Below are 12,067 nucleotides of genomic sequence, written 5' to 3' on the forward strand. Positions count from 1 at the left end.
CTGCTGAAGCCAGCGGTCTGGGGAAGAGGACTGTTTGTACACTGCAGAGGTCAGTACCTTATGGCCCTGTTTGGCTGCAGACTGCATCGTGACTCAGAAAAACCATTGCACTCCGGTCACAGAGCTTTGGTGTTTGTTTCCTCATCTGCAGAGAGGAACAATATCTAACTTCTCTTTCCTAAAAGGAGGCCTATAAGGTCATGAGAATTCACCAGAAGACCAAGAGACCTTCCCTAAGTAACAGGATCCTTGCCCTTAACATTCTGATTGGCGGGAACCTCAACACGGACCCTATGAGATCCAGTTCTTTCCTTCTAGTTTGTGAAAATCCATAATGCTTTGTAGGGTTCAAGGAGATCACAAAGTGCTAAGGTTGCAACTGGGATTCAGCCACAGACAGATAACAGAGGCTAACATCAAGTTCCTCACACAACTTCAATTTAAATTAAACTTCCTTTAATGAAATAAAAAACAAATGGTGCATTGCATAATATTTGTGGTCACAGTATAAAACAATACAATTAGTTCATATAACATTGGATATGGACAAAAATACACAAGACCCTTTCTTTTTTCTACTGAAAATTCTGCAGATCCTTATGTGCCACACTAAAAAAGGAAAGTCAGTCCACCTTGTTCTCCTAGTGATCTGCACATGTACTTATCACTGAGAATTTGGTCAAACAGCGGAGGAGAACTTACCCAAATCCCAGTTCCCATCTTCCTCTGTTGTCATCGGTGAAGCTAAAAAAAAGTTTTCTGAAAGTAGCAAGTTGTGTAGTATTGCTTATTGTTCCTGCCAAAAAAGGCTCAGTCTTTGGCTCACAGATGTCAGTGACAATATCATGGCTGCAGGCAGTCTGCAAAGCAGGAGGCAAGAGCCCCCAGGGAAAGAGACAGAGGTCTGGGCAGGAGGGAGCCACGTGGCTAGGAGGGGACACACACACACACACACACACACACACACACACACACATACACACACACATAAATACATTTCTAAATTAAGATTTAATCCAGCTGGTGAGTCAGAGTTCCACCGTCCCATGAAAAAAATCTGAAAAGTTGTTTAGGAAGCCAGAGTTTTGCGTTTTTCTCTTTTTAAAAAAGTGAGACGTGTCTGTAAACATCATAAAGTAAACAATTTAAAAGCAATTTTGAGGCTTCTATCTGAACATCGCTCAGGCTCTTTGGGGGAATATTTTTGTGATTAGGAAAAAAAAAAAAAAAACCCAACCTTCTCTAAAGTTGCTTTAAGAAGTGCAATTTCATCCGCGGGAGGCCTGGCCAGGTCCTTCTTTGCTCATACAGCGCCGCTGGCGGGAGCCTCTCCCAGAAGAGCACTTTGTGACATGGGAGTCCTATTTGGTACCAGAGTGTATCTCCCACTTTGAAAAGGACACACATCCCAGGCAAGTTTACATCCCTGGAGGGCACCAGCCATGTCCTGGGATTTCTCGCCCAGCCCCCAGGTGACTTGTGGTTAGGCTGGCCCAATGGACATGGCGGAAGGGGGAAGGCCAGTGCCTTCACGACTCAGCCTTGAACCTTGACATCGGTTTGAAAGGGAAAGGTATGATCTGTGACCACACGTCCCTTTTATTACCACTAAGTGCCTGGTGTGACCTGGTCCCTGGTTTTACACACACCTGGGGGCCACCTGGTCTTGTCCAAAGCTAAGTGTCCCATCTCCCACTAAGAAGAGCCGTCGCTGCAACAGTGAATCTTCCTAGGGTAACTGCAAGGGCCCCGGGGCACTGGCTGTTACTACTATAGCACCAGTTTATAGTTGTTCTCCCTTAATTCCTGCTTGTACAATCACCCGTGTCCCTCCTTCTCCGAAATAGCACAGTTGGGAAATGACATTGAGAAGATACCCGAATCTAGTGCCACCAAGGCTTCTTCTTATTCCTCTATCTCTCCCATTTGGGTGGGGCGTACCTGCTCCCTGTCTTCCCACCATGGGGTCCAGGCCTGGGACAGCCGTGCTGCAACCATGACATGACCTACAGCGCGTGTCATAGGGGCGGTCCCCGTGGTGCACAGAACAAAAAGCAAAAACTGGGTGGAAATCTGCTTCCGGGGGCAACTTGGTGATAAGCAAGCACTTCAGAACCAATCAAGAGCAAAAGAGAGGGGAAGGAGAGCTGGTGAGCTGGGAGGAGCTCAGTCACCCGGCCCACAGTGACAAAGAGCTGCACATGAATGGCCATCATTTTGTATTACTTTATTGCTCAAAACAAACGAATCTTTTTTTTTTCCCCCTTTGGAAGACAGAGCAGTGTTAGATCCTTCAGAGCCAGGATAAAAGCACAGAGGATTGCAATTAGGGCATGAGTCACCAGTGAGCCTCAGAAAACCCCACTGGAAGCTTCTGGAAGGCCAGTGCCGTGCAGGGGGCCAGACACTTCAGGGAGCCAAGGCTCAGAGGGGTGCACTATTAATGAAGAAGTCAGGGACCCGGAAGATCTCTTTCTGTCGGCTGTCCTACTCCTGATGGAAGCAGTCAGGCAAAGCGACTGCTCTCAATCCTACTTTATAGGCTGTTTACATGACAGTAAATTGCCGGGTTTCTTCTGTGTTCCTAATAGGAAAGCAAACATACCACAAAGTATACCCTTTCTCACTGACCCCCTGCAGGGGATCTTAAAAAGTCCTGAAGGACTGTAAAGGTCATGGAAAACGCACGGCTCCTCTGGGCAATTGCAGATTCCTTGCAGTCAGTCAGTCTTCAAGCAGCAATTTGCCTTCATGTGAAGGAGCCCAAGTGGGGTGTGAAGGACATGGCATATCTGTGGGTCCCTGTAGGCCCCCTGGTGGCCAACGCCTTTGCCTCTCAGGAAGGGCAGAAGCGGGGGATGGAGGGGCTTCCACGGCCCAGCACAGCCCTGGCGCCCTGGCCCTCCTGGCTCGGGCCGTGTGAATCGAACTTCCTAGGATCCCTCGAGGCACAGAGGCCTCACAGCTATTGGCAAAAGCGTCTGTCCCTCTCCTTGTCCCCAACCTTCTCTTCCTCGCAGACTTTCTGACTGCCCTGGACAGAGGTGGCTGTGTATTTTTCTTCATATTCATTCTTAAGGCTAAGGTGGCAAGATAAGGTGCTCGGTGGAAAGCCAAATTCAGATTCCAGGGCTGCCATTTCAGCACGCTCACAGAAAGCAAATACAAAAGAAATGGAAGAGGGGCAGAGAAGGAAAAAAAAAAAAAAAAGAAAAAAAATGCATTTGGGCTCAATGAGAAGTGACATACTCCAAGTTTAGATTTCAAATGTAGTCTATGCCCTGGAAAATCGGGCATGGGTTAGAGTAGGAAAAGCCACAGATCAGCCGTGGGCACAGGCCTGTGTCATCTCTAGGCTGGGGTCGAGGGTCACAGCAGCTGTCCTCATGGAGCCCCCACCGAGGACCCTGGGCGCCCAGGTGGCAGGCACATTCTCGCCCAAGGTAAAGAACTCTGAATGCCATCACCCCTTCCTCACCGCAGCCCCTCGCCACAAAAGCGGTCGACACACACAAGTCGGAGGATCGATAAGCCAGTAGGAGAAAAAAAATTAGACAAAGGTTAACCGTTAAAAAACTGCAGTTGGGAAAACACACACTCAATTGTTATATATCAGAAAGTGCCGTGGGAAGGAGAGCCGTGTGCTGGTAGACAGGTCCGCGCTCAGAACTTGACATGCAGGAGAGAGAGCGAGCGCCAAGTCCCACCTGAGATTAGAGAGGACTGGTTTTAGTGTAACACACTTGGTTTTAAAAATCTCACTGTCCTCTTCTCACCCCCACTGTCCCTCTGTCACTCCCAGTCCGGCTGTCTAGTCCATCTCCATCGACATGAGCCGGCGGCGCTCCCGCCGCGTCTCCTGCACCTCCTTCTTGCAACACCAGTGGGAGCTGCAGTACCCGATGAGGCAGGACAGGAGCCCGATGACTGTGGACAGACCCACGCCGATCAGCAGAGGATACTTGAAGGCGTTCAGCACTGGCAGGGAGAGATCAAAGGGGGAAGCCGTTAGTGCTGCCAGGGAGGCCCCTGGGGACCACTGCCACCCTGTCTGCCCCACTCAGCAGGCTTTCCCTGCGGGATCAGATGTCATAAATCCAGCACCCAGCTCGGTGCTCACACAGGAGCAGCTCAACCACGTTAGTTGGAAAAAATGCACAAATCTCTCCCCACACCCAGTTCTGGGGGAGGGGATTGTGCTATAGGAAAAAAAAAAAAAAAAGATTCCATTCAATGCTTCTGAATGTCAGCTGGCTTTTGGGGGTTTTGGCAGGAGATTGATTTTTAAAAGTCAGTATAAGGGCAACGCACGTTCAGCAGCAGATGCGTCCTTAAAAAAAAAAAAACTGTGCATAAATCAATTCCATGCATCAAATAACTGAAGTGTACTAAGGGAGCTATTTTAAGTAACACTATAGTAAATTATCTAGCAAAGTGAATAATCACTCCCCTCCTTGTTTGGTAAATCTGGGTTTTTCATGTGGAGTTACTTCAAGCGAGGAATATCTAGGATGCAAATATGGTATAGATGACAGAAGTTTTAGATATGCACAAGCTGAGATTTTAGATATGCACGGCTGAGATTGCATCCCGGAAGCCCCAACTCTCCTCCTTGCTAGATGCCGTGAATGGATACCACGACTGGACTAAGTGCCTTACCTTTGGTGTGGTTTGGTTTTCACAACAGCCTCATGAGAGATTACAAGTGAGGAAAAGGATCGGGAAGGCTAACGATTTTGGAAGAGCTGGAGTTCCCAGGTCCATCTCCCCAAACAGAAATCTCACTAGGGAGACACTCCCAAGGCTTCTCCTGGTCCGTGGAGGCACTCGAACTTTAACTCTCTCCACAGTGTTATTCCTTTTGACATTTACTTTCAGAAGCTTTTTGCAGGGGAAACATACTTCTTGGGAACAACTGCCCTGGCATGCTCGGGGGATGGAGGTCTGACCGTGGGGTAGGTTGACTCTGGGGTGGGGAGGCTGGGAATCGCCCTCCTTCCTCTGGGCTCTGTGAAGTCACCGTGTACCTGTGATACCGGGGGGGGGGGGGGGGGGGGGGCTTCCCTTTTCCAAGAAGCACAGCAATGGGAGGGCAAGGAGGGCAGCACGGGCACCCCATCTACGGCTTCACCTGGAGACCGGGACCTTCCCTCTCAATGCCGCTCTCTGCTGCTGCCCCGCAGAATCCATGCCAACCTCAGGGCTTAGTAGTTTCCACAGAATTTATGGCAAAGCCTCGAAAATCTTTCCAATGAATCTTGAAAACCATTTCCTGCTGGTGCCACCAGCAAGGGGCAGCGAAGCTGGGAACTGGCAAGGGCTGCCTGTGCTTTCTGGCGGTAGGCCCAGGCCAGGCCTAGAGAGAAAGCAGGCTGGACACGTTACGGCACATTCCTCAAACCCTGGAAGCCTGGATTCTGTCAGCTGTGGCATGGAACAGAGAGAGGACATTCCCCAAACACAGAGAGAAAGGTCTGTGTGTCACTCTTACCATCCATCTTCACAGTTATAAAGATGGGCTTGGAGTGGATCTCTGCCTCTCTCTGCCAGGAACCTGTTGGTGACTTCACCCATGGAGTCACGGAACAATAGTAGTTGCCAAAGTCCTGGTCCTCAGAGCCATGTACTTGCAGTAAGAATTCCAGCACACTCACGCGCTCCAGGCTGAGGTCACTCTTCCAGTCCCTTCGGGCGGTGGTCACAATCCCCTTCCGATCCAGGGAGGACAGGAGGACAGGAGCCTTGTCCAAGCCAAAGGAGTGTACAGCAAACCAGGACACGTCAAAGGCCATGTCATCTGTGGATCACCAAGCCAAAAAACCCTGGGATCAGTGCAGTGAGCAGAACTAATGCAAGTAGCCACCACGTATATAATGCTTATCACAGGCCTGCTCTGCTCCACACAGCCTCACAGCAGCCCTGTGATAAAGGTACCATTGTATTTGCCCTCTATACAGAGACCACCTTGTTCAAGGTCACACAGTCAGAGGGAGCAGCATGTGCAGCTCAACCCAGGGAATCCAGCCCCAGGGTCCAGCCTCTTACCCATCCTGCTGTTGCCACCCAGCCTAAGGAATCCCAAGGAATCCCAGGAAGACGAGTCAAAGTGCTTCCCAGAGACAGTAAAGGACATGAAGCTGGTATGCAGTGACATCACACTCTGACTCTTAAAGAAAGCAGGGTCTTTGGCACTTCAGGCAGAAGAATACAAGAGTGAAAAGACACTAAAGCCATAAAGAACAAAATGTACACAAAATGAATTGCACAGAATTTAGAGTTGTAAACTGTTTAGATTTTATTGTTCACTGTGTTTTTTTTTTTTCCTTCTTCCTCTTTGTAGAAGTACTTAAGTTCAAAACAAGAGGAAAAAGATGTCAAGCTGAGAAAATTGAACACAGTTTAGCAGTCCCAGGGAGTAATGCTGCTGGATTGTAGAGTACTCTGCAAAATTAAGGCTCTAACAGCCTCCAATAAATTAATACAGGCATAAGAGAAAGAAGACGTTGGCACAGTGATAATTGTCAGAGAATGTGAAAACCAAGCACCTGTCCTAAAACCCCTCACCTCTTCCTCTTGACTGAAATCAACTAATATCAGTTGGGTGAGTTCTGAGGTCATCCAGCAGCCAAGTAAGGACCATAAGCTACAAATATCATTCCATCTTAAATCCACTTGACAAGACGTTTATATAAATGTTAAAGAGGGTAGTTTTTGCTGAACAAAATGTAACATTCGTTCATTTAGTAAAAGTACACTAATAACTTCAAAAAGCATAGTATAAAGCAAATAAGTGATGTTCAGATGATGACACATTTAAAAGGACTGTAAATCAAACTAAAAGCCAGAATTTCTACAAAATCATCCAAATGATAATTCCTTTCTGATTCCCTCTGAAAACACAATATCTCCTTTTTTGTCCCCAAGGAGCCACTGTAGTACTTGATGATAACATTTTGTTCCCAGAGTGTGAAGTTGTCTCTATTCAACAATACCAGTTCTGCAGGGGTTGAGTGGGTACCATGAGCTGCCTCCTACCCTCACAGCGTCAGGGGCCCAGCAGGCAACCGGGTCAAGCTCACAACTCAGTGGAAACTTTAACTCCATGCCGCTGTCACCTCCATGTGCTGGGTGGATAGCAGCAGCAGCAGAAGGACAGCCGTGTTCCCGCTGCTTGTGCCCAGACTCTAGCTCCTGATTGCTCATTGCATTTTGCAGGGTGGGCTACCTGAGCTAGAATCTGGGCACCCGCACTCACTAGCCATGTGATCTGTACAGATGCTGCTGGTGCCCTGAGCTCTTGCTTCCATAGGTGTTAGATGCTGAGCACGTGTACCAGACAACAGCTGACCACTGCAGGATTCTAAAAGCCCAGTCCCTTGGCTCCAGGTGGCAATACTCTGGTCACTCACAAGAGCACCCGTGGGGGTAGACTTGTTCTGAATTCACATCTCCACTGCATTCTTCCCTATTTATTCTACCTGGATCCCCTCCCTTCTGGCAGTATTCTCCCAAGAGCGCTCCCTCAATGAATCACGGCAGGCCTGTCTCAGCTTTGCTTCTGGGAGGGCCTGAGCTGAGACACCATTCCAGAAGGGCTGCGCTCTGCTGCCCCCTCCCCACCTCGGCACAGGAGTGCCTTGGCTCTCAGCCCACTTCTGCAACCATCCTTTCCCAACAGGAATTCCCTTGCAGGCCATAGGATGCATGAAAAAATACTACATTACAACTTGTGTTTAATTATTCAGAATCCTCCACCTACATAGTCCAAGAGTGCAAAGTTCTGAAAAATTGGGACCTGCGAGATATCAGATACATATAGCTTTTGCAATTACACTGGAGGAAAAGATTTTTATATTAAATCTACAACTGGTGACCCCTTTCATTTACCAACAAAGAACATTTAAAGAATTATTATTATTATTATTATTATTATTATTATTATTATTATTATTTGTGTGTGTGTGTGTGTGTATTATAAATGAGCTTTAAGGGTAAAAATGGCATCTCAGCAAAGTCGAGACTACTCATTTAAGGCCTAGGCCCCTCCTTTCTTACCCCCATGAAAAGAGCTGACCAAATCCATTGGTTTCCTTTTCTCAGAAATGTAATCTCATAGTACCCACAGACATCTTTTTCCTACCTCTAAAGCTCATCCATATTCAGCTTTCCTAAGAGAGCCAGTGTTGACATCAATCAGTAAACTACAGCCTTCAGGTCAAATCCAGTCCACACCTGTTTTTAAATACAGTTCCACTGGAACACAGCCATGCCCATTTGTTTACATTCTCATCTACAGCCGCCTTCCTGCTATGGCGGCAGAGTTGAGGAGCTGCTGCAGAGACCATCTGGCCTACAGAGCCAAAAATACTTCTTACTGGGTCATTTACAGAAAATCCTGAACTAGTTGCCACCTGAACCTTCAACCTGAGGTCCTGCAGGAGCCAGACATCCACCTGGATGGTGGTGGCCACCCAAACCTCTGCTCCTAGATGCCAGAAGGGCCCGGTGCCCAGCCCAGGGTGCTCACTCTGGCTTCACTCCCTTTGCATTAGCATATCCCCTTCATACAGAAAGAAACCTGATTCTTGTTCCCCCCAGAACCACATTTCCAGCTGTCTCCACACAGAAATGTGAGCACCCTGCATAATTTGGACTTCTCAAGGTACAAATCTGCCCCAAACCAGGGCTCTGCTTGTGATGGGAGGGGGAACGACAATTGATGTCCAGGGTCAAAGTGGGTAGAGGAGATAAGGGCAGCCCTTAGTAAGATGCTTCTTCACGAAGTCTTTGGGAAAAGGCAGAGGTAGCTACAACCATGCTCAGCAACAGAGATACCCTGCATTTAAGGTTCTTTCAGGCCCTAAGGATCCAGAAGCAAGAGTGGGGCCAAGGATAAAAGGCGTGAAATGAATGGGTCCCACAGCTGTTAAGCATCCTGTTGGCAATGCTAATAATTTCTGTGCAGAAAAGTATTATAAAAATTTCCTAAAAATTCTATAATAGCACTGCCTGGTCACTTGCTACTATTCTCTTATTCTTTTATATTTCTTCATAGCATTAATAGCTGTCATTTTGCCTCTGTCCTTAACAAGGTTGCAAGTTCCAAGGAGACAGACTTTGAATATTTTGTCTATTCCTCTATTCTCAACATCTCCAGCATCATTTATGTATTGAAGGAGCTCAGTAATATGTGAATGAATAAATGAATGAAAAAAAAGAGAAGGAATAAACTCTGCAAGTATGTTTCACAGCAGTCTAACCAAGCCTGGAGGGGACCCACTGCCTGCCCTCACAACTCAGGTTCAGATGTCTGAACATGTTTCCAAATCACCCAACAGACACAGGCATCCAATCAACCAAACCAGTACCAAGCAGGCAGTGGGGATAAATAGTCAGTCTAATCCCCAGTCCCCCCACATCTGTGTATCGCAGTGGGATTGATATGAAAAATAATTTTCAAAAGGCAACCTGGGAAAGGGGAAGGGGAAAGGTTGGTGGGAGGTACCTGGATCCAGCACTGCTCCTTCAACAGTGATGATGCAGAATAATTTGATCAGATCTCCCCGGATGACTGATGGAGTGTCCGAATGCACCGAGGCATTAAATATGGGACCTGGAAGAAAGTAAGGTCAGCCCCTATTATTTTCTTTCATACTTTTTCAAATTCCATTCTTGGTGGCATCTAAATGTGGTTCCCTTTCCTGGGAACTGGTCTGAAAACTCACAAAAAAAAGTGTTTTAAGAGTGCCTTTCTTCTATACAAAGCAACGTGTGCATTAGGCATGTCCAAATGAATCCTGTCTAAAGATGAAGCCAAAATACAACTCTTTCTAAAGAGCTACTTTTTCTTCTGGCTTTTCCCTTTACCTGTTTTCTGATAAAATCTCATTTGAAGGTCATCCCCACCTCTCATCCTGGTACAGATTGGGTTATTTCTGGTTCATGGTGATTCACTCTAGGCCAGGATGGTTTGGAGAGCAGAGGGACAGGGACTGAACCACAAATGCTTTTTGGTCCTAAGAGTATGAGAGACCTCACTGCATTGTGCTGAGTGCTGGGGACAGGGGCCCTGCTGTTATAAAGCTGAAATCCAGTAAGGATTCAGACATGCCAACAATGTAAAGTACTGAAGTAGGGCTCCGGGCTGCCAGGGGAAATTGAGGCAGCCTGGATAGTCCTTCAAAAGACTATCCAAGTCAGGAAGGCAGGGTGCACATGGGGACTCTTCTTTCTGCTCAAGTTTGCTGTGAACCCAATGCTTCTCTAAAAAAATAAAGTCTAGTAAGAAACAAATAAACAGAAAGCCCTGGACTCGGGCAGGATTTGTCTCCCATACCTCCCTGAGAACACTGTAGGCATGATGATTACTTTTAAACCTATCTATGAATCCCTCTTAGGTGACAGCATTTCACAATTTTAAGCCAAGCTGATCCCAAGAAGTCAATGTTAATCTTATCATCACAGCTCCTAGAACCCAGGAACAGGCAGACTTGAAAGAAGGTTCCAGAACATCGGTGCTATGGGATTCCTCTAAGATTTCCTGAGAAATAGTGATAGATGGCCCTAGATGTGGATTCCAAAACACGTTAAAAGAACACAGATGTTTACTATTTTCTTGTTCAGATTAGCAGAAAGGAAAGAATACCCGAAAGTATATTAAAACAACAACAACAACAACAACAACAACAAAACATCCAGAAGAAATGACCATGGGGAGAAAAAGAGTGTGTGTGTGAGAGAGGGAGAGAGAGTGTGTGTGAGTGTGCACATGCAAAAGGTCACACCATCTAATGAGGCAACTAATTGCCATGTTATATTCTCATTTCAACTTGATAACTACTAAGACAAATTCATTAGAATCCTTTCCTCACACTAAGTTATATAAATAGTTTTGTGTTTTCCTGGGAGAAAGGTAAAGGATGGTTATAAAATATGGAACACTAGCGGGGTTTAGGCAGCCCTGGATGGGAACCACTGAGTTCCAATTAGTCAGAGAGCAGCCGGGACAGAGAACACGACGGCCCAGCAGAGGGGGGGGAACGATGAAAGCCAGAGGACAAGGACCCGGCCCTCTTCTGGACATCAAGTCCTCTGCTGCTCAGCTCTCAGCCCCTGCAGTGAGGAGGGGCAGGCCTGGGCTGGCCGCACTGAGCCAGCTCTGCGGTGATGACTGGGGTGCTCTATGCCACAGGTGGCCATCTGCGAGTGCAGGGTAGTCGTGGCCATGGTGAACAACGGCTATTACATTGTTCTCTCCAATAAGAATTTCACGGTAACAAATGGGACCACAATCAGGGCTTTGTTAAAAGTATTCGTCCCCTTTTAAGAGAACACACAATAAAAAAAAAATGCTAAGAAATACCCATAATGGATTTATGTTTCTATTTAATTTGAAATAGCAAAAAAAAAAAAAAAAAAAAAAAAAAAGACTCATGAAGTTTGGACAAATGTCACTTTTTCTTTATATTTCCAAAGAAAACCCCAAATGTCTTCCAGGTCACAAGTTACAGTTCTCATTTTCCCCATTGGACGTGGCTGTGGGAATCCAGAGCGGGTTTGTGCGGCGGCTCACAATGCAGACAGGGATGGGGAAGAAGGCCTTCATTGTGGCGAAGGGGGCACAGGAGTCGATTTCATTCTAATGAAGTCAACAGCTCACTGTTAATATGGGTCATTATCCCGGGCTTAGAAATATTTTCATTATGGTCAATTTCTGTGGTAATGCTGTTTTTGTGAGGGGATTTGTCTGGTCAACTTCACAGATGACAGACTGGCCCAGAGAATTTAAGTGAACAACCAGAGTCACTAGGGGTCCCTTGATTCCTGGTCTGCAGAGAGTACGGAAACCACTTAGCTTTTTAAATACAAACATGCATGCAAGCCATATTCTAACCCCCAGCCCTAGAAAAAGGCTTAATGGCAATGTTTTTGTGAAAGCAAAAAAATTGCCCATCATCTGCATGTCCATCAAAAGGGTCATGGTTAAGCAAATCCTACTATATATACTCATTAAAGTTAGTGTTTACCTAGAATTTATTGCAATGGGAAAAAATGCTTATCTTCTAAC

The 12,067-nt window shown here is 46.6% G+C and overlaps 1 protein-coding gene across 2 annotated transcripts in view; it reads right to left on the reverse strand.

The window, feature by feature from the left end:
• Positions 1-445: 445 nt before the first annotated feature.
• The window catches only part of PTGFRN (prostaglandin F2 receptor inhibitor), a 74,163-nt gene continuing 62,541 nt past the window's right edge, over positions 446-12,067 (reverse strand). Inside the window, exons 7-9 of one of the 2 annotated variants that reach the window (XM_081307623.1) lie at positions 9,506-9,613; positions 5,492-5,797; positions 446-3,978 (exon numbers count right to left, since the gene is read on the reverse strand). In XM_081307623.1, the coding sequence (XP_081163749.1) occupies positions 3,812-3,978; positions 5,492-5,797; positions 9,506-9,613 (581 nt within the window). In that variant the 3' untranslated portion in view covers positions 446-3,811. The remainder of the gene's footprint in view (positions 3,979-5,491; positions 5,798-9,505; positions 9,614-12,067) is intronic. The other variant, XM_081307624.1, reaches the window with a different exon arrangement.

The sequence above is a fragment of the Spermophilus citellus genome (genome assembly GCF_964194105.1).
Source record: "Spermophilus citellus genome assembly, chromosome: 9".
Taxonomy (NCBI): Eukaryota; Metazoa; Chordata; class Mammalia; order Rodentia; family Sciuridae; genus Spermophilus; species Spermophilus citellus.